Below are 11,161 nucleotides of genomic sequence, written 5' to 3'. Positions count from 1 at the left end.
TTAATACATAAATAAACACACAACAAATACAAATAAAACACACTGACTGACCTTACTAGCAAATAAATAGATAAATAAATAAATACATAAACACACAAATAACAAAATAAGTAAATATATCACAAATGAATCCATACAAATAAAAAGAAATAAATACATAGATAAAACAAATAAACAAATAAAAAGAAAAATATAAATAAACAAATAAACATACAAACACACTAACCAGCCATACTAAGAAACAAAAGTATAAATAAATACATTAACTAAATAAATAAATATATAAATAAATACATAAATTAATAAATACATCACAATTAAATAAATACAAATAAAAAGAAATAAATGGATTGAAATCAACAAATACAAATAAATGCATAAAAATAAACACACTAACATTTCTAACAAACAAAATAATAAACACATACAGAAATAAATAAACACACAAATAACTAAATGACTAAATAAAAAATACATAAATTCATCAGAAATGAATAAATACAAATAAATAGATCAAATAAATAAATACAAATAAATACATAAATAAATAAATACACAACAAATACACAAAAACACTAACTAACCTTACTAGCAAATAAATACATAAATAAATACATTAAAAATAAAAATAAATAAATACATACATAAATAAATACATAAACACACAAATAACAAAATAACGAAATAAATAAATACATAAATACAGCACAAATAAAAACGAATAGATAAAATAAATAGATAAAATAAATAAGCAAATAAAATTAAATACATAAATAAACAAACAAACACACGAATTAACTAACCTTACTCACAAACAAATAAATAATGGGAAGTTTGCGTTTGGTCATTTTTGTGTAGTTTACATAAAAAAAAACCTGGATAATCTTACAAACTTTGCCACCGTCCCTTCTGATCACAGACATGCACAGATTTGTTCGGGTACATACAAATGAAATTATGGATTTCATATAAAAATCACATCCGAGTGGAACGCGCTCAAGAGAAATGACTGAACAGAAGCGTGAAAGTTGCTGACAAAACCAAATCGATTAGTCGTGTACGGGTCATCCATCAGGCCAAGTGGGCTAAGAACATAAAAAAATTGGTTGATGGGCTCTTTCATAGCAGAATCTTTTTTTTATAATTTTCACATAAGTAGCCATTTTGGAACATACAGTAAAGTTTCGTTATATCGATATACAAGGGAGTCCGAAAAAATATCGATATAACCGGGACTATCGATATATCCGACCCTGCGCGCATGTAATTTTCTCCTTGCGTGCATAGAAATAGTATCGTAATAAGCGGGACGATCGATATAACCGATATCCATATAACGAGACTTTACTGTATTTTTTTTTGCGATCGGCGACTGGAAAATGATTTCTCATTACAAGTGTCCAACACGGACAGATTTGGTTGTCAGAAATCCTCAATCTGATGACAATATTTTGATTAAAATACCCTAAATGAACTACAGTGATACCTTGGCTTATGAACTTAATTGGTTCCCAGACAGAGTGTGTAAGGCGAAAAGTGTGTAGCCCAAAAATTAATTTCCCATAGGAAACCATTAAAATGAGAATAATCCGTTCCCAGGTCCCCATAAAACATAATTTTCTACTTTCTAATTTTCTAAGCCTTAAAACTACACCTTTTTTTACGTATAATAAATGTGCTATGGTATTATAATTAAAGAAATAAACTGTACTATATAATAAAGTCGTTTTATTGACCTTTGTGATGTCGTTGATGGCTTGATGGAATGGAGTGGCCGGTTTCATCAGCATTAAACACTTGATAATGAACATAGCCTTCTTCTTTCACCATTTTGAGGAATGATCCGTTGTAGGTGCTTTCTTTGTGATAATTTTACCTAGTTCCTCATCAATTGTGTTCTGTTTAGCTGGGTTGATAGATTTTTGCATCAAGCGTACAGATGGCTTGCGCGGGTTATTTGTGGAGCCTTATTGATGGGATATTTTAACCTTGCAGTCTATACTCCGCTTTTGAACTATCAAAGTTGAAACAAGTCCAAATTTCACTCTTTTCTATGGATTTTATCAGTCTCTTTTGTCGTCTGCCTGTCTCTTTAATGTTTAAATCACCTCCCCTCACTGCTGAGTTCTTGACCAATCACGTGCCGTTACCCGAAGAATGGCCGCAGGGAATAGAGGAGAACTGGCTCGTTCGTGAACGACACATCACTCAATGTGGCGCTCCGTGTGTATCCCGAAAAATAGTTCGTATGCAAAGGTAAAATTTTCATAAATTTAACGTTCGTAAACCAAAAAGTTCGTAAGCCAAGGGGTTCGTAAACCGAAAACTTTGTAAGTGGTTCGTAAACTGAGGTATCACTGTACTTTTGTCGATTTGACCAGACGCGGAAGTTGAGCTCGAGGGCAGAAAAGGGGCAGTGGGATGAATGAATTTGACAGCGAAAGCTCAAATTCCGATGGCAGAAGCCACAACAGAGGCGAAATGACGATATCTTTTATTAGGACTTTGTGGATTTGTCTGCGGTGGAAAGAAGTCGACGCTTCGAGGCTTACGTCGGCTGGCAAAGGAGGCAGGTGGAAAAAGAATAAAGAAGAAAAAAAAAGAGAAGACAAGCGAGAAAGACAATGTGAGGCTACTTCCATTAGCCTGCCTGCGTCGTTTGAGGAGCCGCGAGATCCGATTGCACGCTGTTCAAAACAAAAAGCTTCGGTTATTCGAGTCTGCTCGCCTTTGCTTGCCGTTCCCCAGGAAAAGAAAATTGATAGCCGGCGCTGTATTGTTCCATGCTGCTTTTCTCACATTTATTTCATTACTTCGGAGATCTAAAACCACATGGATTTAACTCATTCACTGCCAGACCATGTGCAAAAATGCATCCACTCCAGTGCCAGGGTTTTTGTCATTTTCACTCAAATTGCATAACCCACAGAATATTGAGTTTTAGGACTACATAAACATTCAATGCAGCGTAAGAAACCTTAGATTCCCTTATTTCATCAGGAAAAAAAAGAGTTAATTCCTCAGTTAAATGGGTCTGGAGTTATCTGAGCTTGAAATGGTTTTCTACTTCTTTCTTTCCTTTCCGACTTCCGGGTAGAGTGAACGCTGGCGCAAATGGCTGCCGCTGCTCACCCGCACAAAAAAAGCATTTTTCTCCATGTTAGCGCTTTGTTCCAGCTTCAGCTGTTGTTAAAGCGATGTATGTATTGTATTGTGTTCTGTATAGGCGCCCCCATTTCAAGCTCACATAACTCCATACTCATATAACTTAGGAATTAACTCGTTTTTCCGATGAAAGAAGATTGTCTAAGGTTTCTTACGCTGCATTGAATGTTTATGTAGGCCTAAAACACAATATTCTGTGGGTCCAGTGACAATGACAAAAACCCTGGCACTGGAGTGGACATATTTTTGCACATGGTCTGGCAGTGAATGAGTTAAAAAGCTACTTTTCACTAACTCTAAAGTTAATTATTCGCCAACTATGATCTTTGAAGACATCTGAAACATTTTTTTTTTTTTACAATGTATTTATCAAGCCTGCCTAATCCCTCTCAAATCAATAGTGCCTCAGCAGCCAGCCAACAGTAAGCGCTGCATCTAAAAAAACAGCACCACCTTAATCATAAACAACACGCGATAATTCAATTCCCCCGGTAGCGGGCCGCCGATGGGTTTTCTTTCTTTTTTTTTTTTAATCCCCCGCGTCTGCGTGAGAGAGAATTAAATGTAAAACCCGACACGCCCAATGAAAACATATGTCCTCTGGCAGAAACAAGTTCAAAGGTCACTTTGTCACAAGAAAAATAACAAGGCAGGAGGGAAAAGTATACTATGATTACACAAACATGGAGGAATGTTCTGGGCAGCGTTACACGTACAAAATTAGGGGGAAAATGGGGGGGGGGGGGGTCAACCCTGAGGGGTTGAGTATGAGATGAACTTTTGAACGCACAGGTCAAATGCTCCCAGAAAAAAAAAAATGGTGAAAAAGTCAAAAATAGTTCAAATGCAGATCAACTTGGATTAAAAAAAAAAAGAGAAAAACAGATATTTTTTTATGATTTAAAAAAACAGGATCAAACATGTGGAAAGAATTACACAAATAAAAGTGCAAACACATTCCGGGAATGACACTTTGGGAAGGGATTGACGGCAAAGTTCGGTGAGGGAAAATTAGGGATTTTTCACCATTTATTTCTTTTGTTCATTTTTTATGTTTATACTTTTATCCTATATTTTCACTCATTCACTGCCAAATTGTGTCCAAAAATGTGCCCACTGCAATGCCAGGGCTTCTTAAAGAAGTCCTTCCGTATCAATTCGAGCCGTCCAATATAGCGTCCCAGAAAATGCACAAGATGGCGCCCAAGCGCCGTTGGAAATGGGCTGATTTGTCTGCTGGGAATTTGTGTCAACTAGTATCAAAATAGTAGTCTTGGTGCAACACACAATGATTCACCATCGCCATCAACACGGATCAACATGAAGTTTTCAGACCAAACAAAGTACCCAAAATGCATTGTGTGTCGCTTTCTCGGTCAGGGGCGTTCCTTCTGTGACGTCACGTCAGGAATCATCACCATCTCAAAAACAAGACTTCCTGAATATTCAGCGCGGGTCTTAAACCGTAAAATATAGCTATATGCGGTGGAATCTTTGTAAAATACGCTCAGTAGAAGTCATTTGAAGTGATTTTAGAAATTATGGACACAACTTGTCCGGAGGCGTCGGTTGTCACATCCGTCTGTGTGGAATTAATGTATGCACGATGCAAGTTTCGCTTGTTTGAATATGATTACGAAACGAAATAAACTTTTTGCATAATATTCTAATTAAACTCTCAAGGCACCCGCTACACTATTTAACAAAGCAAGCAGTAAATGAATGCGACCGCGGATGGCATCGGCGCTTCCTTTTGCCTCAATTGCTTTCAAGACACCATTAATCAATTGCACGCCATCAAATTAATCTACTAATTGATTATCATGCTTATCCTTCATTTCAAATGCCGCTTGTCAGAAAGGAAGACAGATAAGCGCGTGTAAATATAGCACTAACAGCCACAAGTTACTGTGAACACCAAAGCCACTGAAAAGCGGATGAAAAATACATCATTATGCAAAGGCAATAATAAACGCTACTGATGATACACTAACTGCCATTTCTCTATAGCGGAAGCCACAGGGCGAGACACCCGGCGACATTCGTCTTCTTTAAGGAACGTGCCTCATTATAGTACGACACATGGTGTTGAACAAAGCACATACACGCATACAAAAACAACTCCCACACACTTAATATTCCGAGCCACTTCTTTGGCATCCTCCCGACACAGCAAGTCTTGGGTTATGCCCAAGGGGTGAAGAAAAAAAAAGGCATCATCGTGAGTGTGTTTAAACAGTGAATGTGACAGGCAGATGCTGTTTAACAGTAAGTAAAGCAACAGGAAGAAAACCAGAACACCTTCAGCCACAAGGCGCTTAATCTGTTTTTTTTTTTTTCTTCAAAAGTGCAGTATGAATACCACTGCAGTGATTTACAATGTCTCTCTGTAGAAATCAATCAATTAAATACAAATAATTTATTGCAATGTGTGATTTCATTTGGAATTACTCACATGGTCTTCAGGGAGTGGAGTGGCGCTAATAGGCACCATTTTGATGACTCATTATTGACAGCTAATTCCAGACTTCATACAATTGTATGCTTCACACTGTGGTATTTTTGTAGAAATCAATCAATTAAATACAATTCAATACAAAGAAATGTTTGCAATGTGTGATTTGATTTGTAATTACTCACATGGTCTTTTGGGAGAGGAGTGGTGCTAACAGCCACCATTTTGATAACTTCTTATTGACAGCTTCTTCTAGACTTCATACGATTGTATGCTTCACACTGTGCTATTTGTATTTATTTATTTTTTTGCCATCGAGACAGAAAATTACATGAAAACGGGAAATCAATTAATTCAAACTAAGTGTGCAACGTGGGTGGCAGCCAAAGATGGCTGCCATTGGCTTCACTGGGCTAAAATGAAGAGAGCAAAATGTGGGTCTTTAGCCATTGTGGACTCTTGCTCTTAGTATTTCCTTAACTTTCTTCAGTAAGGTTATGTAGACGAGCTTCACTATTTTTATTCTTCTTTAATTGAAAATTACACCCACAAGACGCTTTACTCAGGAAAGAACAGCAGTGTAAAGCTTGGGCAGCGGCTGAAGGGCGTAATTAACCCATAATGCATTGCGCAAGCAAAATAAACATGGCGGCCACGGTAGATAAGTTTTTCAATGAATATTCACTTTCTTCAGGAATGTTATGGAGGCGAACTTGACTATTTTTATTCTTCTTTAATTTAAAATTAAATACACAAGACCCCTTGCTCAGTACAGAACGGCAGCGTATGTTTGGGTAGCGTCCGTAGTACGTAATTAACCCATAATGCATTGCGCAAAAAAAAAAAATAAAGCGGGCAACTTACAATGAATGCTTGTATTCAAATTCAATTTTTTCTAATAATGTGTTTTTCGAGTCGGGAACAGTGATTTATTTATTTCAGAGCTGTTTTCAGTTATGGTCGGGGTGCAATTTAAATGTCTTTTGAAGTTGTGTACGTTAAAAGGGTGGGTCTAACGGTGAGCCAATGAAATGAGAGAGAAAGAGCGAGAGAGAGAGAGACGGTGGGGAAAAAAAAGCAAAGGTAGTCCTCAGTCCTTCATCCGGGTACCACAGCTCCATGGTGATGCGGCGAGCTGGATGCGTTGAACAGCCAAGCGGAATAAAGTAAACCTGGGGAGGGTCGCTTTGCCTGTGGGAGTAGGAGGTGGCTGGAGGGGTGGGTTTCGCTTCCCCCCTTCTTCTTGCTGGAGTTTTACAATGGCTCTTTCACACGCACCACGCCGCCAACGATGAGACAAGTTCGCCGACGGGGTGCAAGCTGCCCATGATTCCCCAGGGGAACAGAGTCTCGGCTACGGCGTTACTGGTAACCGCGGCGGGCATGAAGAAGCCGAGCGCCCCGCTCACCGGGAAATGGTAGCGTATTGCGGCCAACGCATCTGGGCAGGAACATGGTGGAGAGGAGCAGCAAATTCTTGTTGATCGTGATCGGATCCGTCTGTTTTATGCTGATTCTCTATCAATACGTGGCGCCCGGGGTCATCAATTTCGGTTCGCCGCACGGCTACTTCGCCGAGGAGGACGAGGGGGACATCTTCCCCACGCCGGACCCTCATTACGTCAAGAAGTACTTCTTCCCAGTGCGCGACCTGGAGCGGACCGTCGACTTCCAAATCAAAGGGGAGGACGTGATCGTGTTCTTGCACATCCAGAAAACTGGCGGGACGACGTTCGGTCGTCACCTAGTGCAGAATGTCCGCCTGGAGGTGCCGTGCGACTGCCGACCGGGCCAGAAGAAGTGTACCTGTTACCGACCCAATCGTAAGGAGACCTGGCTCTTCTCGCGCTTTTCCACCGGCTGGAGCTGCGGCTTGCACGCCGACTGGACCGAGCTTACGAACTGCGTACCGGGTGTTCTTAACAAGAAGGAGAGCAAGCAAAAAAATCTAAGGTAAACACACACACACACACACACAAAAAAAACGCCATGATTGCTTCAGGGTAACTTTTGAACCTAATGGGTCTTATGTTGATCATTTACCAATACAGACCTGAACCAATGAGGTAGAAACTCTATTCAGCAGGGTTTTTTTTTAAGCGTGTTTTCCCAAAAGCCCAAAAACAACAGACTGGTACAGAGTCCAAATGTGTGCTGTGATTTAAATCAAGAGTTATGACTGGGTGTGGTGGCATCATTATAAAAAAAGGGAGAGACAGACAGAGTGTGTAAGGCGAAAAGTGTGTACCTCAAAAAAAAAAAAAACCCATAGGAACGGATTATTCCCATTAAAATGGGAATAATCCGTTCCGGGGTTTCCATAAAATATACTTTTCAACTAAATAAGCCTTAAAACTACACACAACATACCTTATTCTATGTATAATAAATGTGCTATTGTATTGTAATGAAAGAAATACACTGCATTGTATCATCAAGTCACTTTATTTACATTTGTGATGGTCATTTATGGCTTGATGGAATGGCGTTGAAGGTCAAAGGGAATTGCTGTTTGGAAAGAGAGGCGCATTACATGAGGACTGTAATGAAAGAAATTAACTGTGCTGTAAAATAAAGTTTTATTGACCTTTTTGATGGTTGTTGATGGCTTATGGAAGAAGAGTCACCTTCCATAAGGACTGTTGGTAACTTAACCTCTGGTGCTGTTCGGTCGTGTGCTTCCGCCGAAGATCACTCCGCCAGCCGTGGTGGGTGTGTATTATGAAAATAGTGCTTGTTATAAGGTTTAATTTTCAGAAATTTGACGTTTGTAAGATGAAAAGTTTGTAAGATAAGGTGTTTGTAAGTTGAGGTCTCACTGTAGTTGTATTGTGTGATTATTCATTTTTTGACAGATGTTGCAACAAAAACAAACCAAAAAAAGCTGCAATTAAATCTGAATCACAGTCATCTTCATTGACCAAGTATGTAGAACACACAAGGAATTTGAAACCATTAAAATGAGAATAATCCGTTCCCAGGTGCCCATAAAACATAATTATCTACGTCTTAAAACGACACAAAATATACCTTATTTTATGTATAATAAATGTGCTATGGTATTATAATGAAAGAAATAACTGTATAATAAAGTCATTTTATTTATCTTTGTGATGGTCGTTGATGGCTTGATGGAATGGAGTGGCCGGTTTCATCAGCATTAAACACTTGATGAGGAACGTAGCCTTCTTCTTTCACCATCTTGAGGAATGATCCCTTGTAGGTGCTTTCCCTGCGATAATTTTATCTAGTTCCTCATCAATTGTGTTCTCTATTTAGCTGGGTTGATAGCTTTTTGCATCAAGTGTACAGATGTCTTGTGCAGGTTGTTTGTGGAGCCCGATTGATGGGATATTTTAACCTTGCAGTCTACACTCTGCCTTTGAACTATCAAAGTTGAAACTCTCTCACTGTCGTCTGCCTGTCTCTTTAATGTTTAAACCATCCCCCCGCCCCCTCATTTCTGCGTTCTTGACCAATCACGTGGCTTTAACCGAAGACTGGGGGCGGGCAATAGAGGATAAAAACAGTCGGCTGCCATTTTCTTGTTAGAAGAACGGGCTCGTTCGCGAACGACACATCACTCATTGTGGTGCTCCGTGTACGAAAAAAGTTCGTATGCCAAGGTAAAGTTTGTATGCCAAGGTAAAATTTTCATAAATGTAATGTTCGTACGTACAGTGGGAGTGGGAATATAGTGCTTTTTGTTTGATAAAGAACCCCTTGAGAAGCAAACTAGGATTGGCATACTAACAGTGCAGGGTACTAGTCTCGCATACTGTTAATAAATAATCCTGACGTATTCCAGACATATTGACAGTCGTATCAACATCCATGTCAGCGCACTTACTCCCCCACCCCCCCTTTCCCGTGCGCTGAAAAGGATTTTCCCCGTCGAGTGAGGCTTTCATTTGTGTGTCACGCTCCGTCATTTATTTGATTGTGTGAGATAGGACAAAGCCCGTGAGAGTGTCCTGTCTGTGTATCTTGCAGACAAACTAAAACAAGCCCGCCTGCTGCACTTCCCAGGGCCTTCCACCTCCCCCCCCCCCCAAAAAAAAAAGTAGGGTCTGGGCGAGGCAGACAGGGATGCAACAGGGGAGGGATGAGGTGGGACGAGGGGGTTGGTGGTGGTGGTGGGGGGGTTGTTGTCCCCGCAGGGGTTTGGCTCTGTTCTAAGCCAAGTGATTATTACTGCTGGGACTCACAACACACACACACACACACACACTCACTAATGCTGGTATTCGCTGCTGGCGTCAGTTTTTTCCCACCACCCCAACTCCATGCCGGTTGGAGGTGATAACACGTCCAAAATGAGATTATCAGCGTGGATGCGGTCATTTTATGTTTACTATTTTAGGGGGGGGGGGGGGTCTTGAGAGGTGTCAGAGGCCACCGGATCCCTTACTCGTCTTATTCTGTAGAAACTCATCGTGTGACTGTAAAGTGACCTTGAGAGTTTTGAAAGGCGCTTATAAATGAAATATATTATTATTATTATTATTATTATTATAAATAGTCGTCATTTTGTGATGCGTCTTGTTTTACTGTATTTTGTTCATTTACCTTATCTAGATTCTGCAGTATTTGTGTTATAAACAATTTTAGGACCAAATATATATATTTTGCATATTAATTGCTTGCGTTTCACACATGTAAATTATACACATTCACAAAAATACATGTTCATAATGTCACAAATTGCAAAGTGGTGGTTTTGGACCCCCCCCAAAAAAAGCAGGCAGGAGGGACAAGGGAAAACTCTCACTTTGAGAAACTCATTTCTTACTCCTAAAGTCAGTCTATTTGCTATCTATTAGCTAGCTGGCTACCAAGCTAGCTATATATTTGCTATCTATATGCTATTTGCTATCTATAAGCTATCTACACTGGCTCGCTAGCTATTAGTTATCGATTAACTAGCCAGCTAACTTTTTATCTATTCAAGTTATTCCGGGTTGAGTGAACGCTGTGCCAGCCAGCTAGCTCTCTAGCTAGCTATACAGCCATTTCGACCGAATTTCCCCATTGTGGGACGAATAAAGGTTTTCTGATTCTGCTATACAGCTAGTTATCTTTATTTAGATTTAGTTTCCTAATGCTTTGTTTTGTCTTGTAATTATTTTGGATAATGAGGCATTGGAGATCTTTTAGATGTCACATATTATTAAACATGACAAAATGTCCGACGGTACTACGTCAAATTGTATCATGAGTCCACTAAATCAAACTGGGTCAAATCCTTAAAATGTTTAATGATTATATCCTTGAATTGTTTTGTACCCCGCTTTTGACAAATGATCATCGTTTGTGAAAAGCTACACTCTCCTTTACTAAGAAGCTATGCTAACTGCGAAGCTAACGTGAAATGTAAGCTAGCGAAAGGCCGGTAAAATGCTACGGTGTGTGCAACAGTGCACTTTTAACAAAAGACACTTAACAACGGTGCTTAATCAAGTATGTGGCGCAAATTCGGCGTACATTTAGAATTGCCTCGAGATAAAATGTCATAAACGATACATAGCTAGCACACATATC

At 39.4% G+C, this 11,161-nt stretch overlaps 1 protein-coding gene across 2 annotated transcripts in view; it reads left to right on the top strand.

Annotated features, from left to right (window-relative positions):
• Positions 1-3,992: 3,992 nt before the first annotated feature.
• The window catches only part of LOC148893371 (heparan-sulfate 6-O-sulfotransferase 1-A-like), a 74,759-nt gene continuing 67,590 nt past the window's right edge, over positions 3,993-11,161 (top strand). The window contains exon 1 of one of the 2 annotated variants that reach the window (XM_089004061.1): positions 3,993-7,573. In XM_089004061.1, the coding sequence (XP_088860187.1) occupies positions 7,074-7,573 (500 nt within the window). In that variant the 5' untranslated portion in view covers positions 3,993-7,073. The remainder of the gene's footprint in view (positions 7,574-11,161) is intronic. The other variant, XM_089004060.1, reaches the window with a different exon arrangement.

The sequence above is a fragment of the Hippocampus bargibanti genome, linkage group LG09 (assembly GCF_051943395.1).
Source record: "Hippocampus bargibanti isolate YZ-2025 linkage group LG09, ASM5194339v1, whole genome shotgun sequence".
Taxonomy (NCBI): domain Eukaryota; kingdom Metazoa; phylum Chordata; class Actinopteri; order Syngnathiformes; family Syngnathidae; genus Hippocampus; species Hippocampus bargibanti.
Note: the sequence above shows the minus strand (reverse complement) of the source record. Positions and strands in the feature narration are given on the sequence as shown.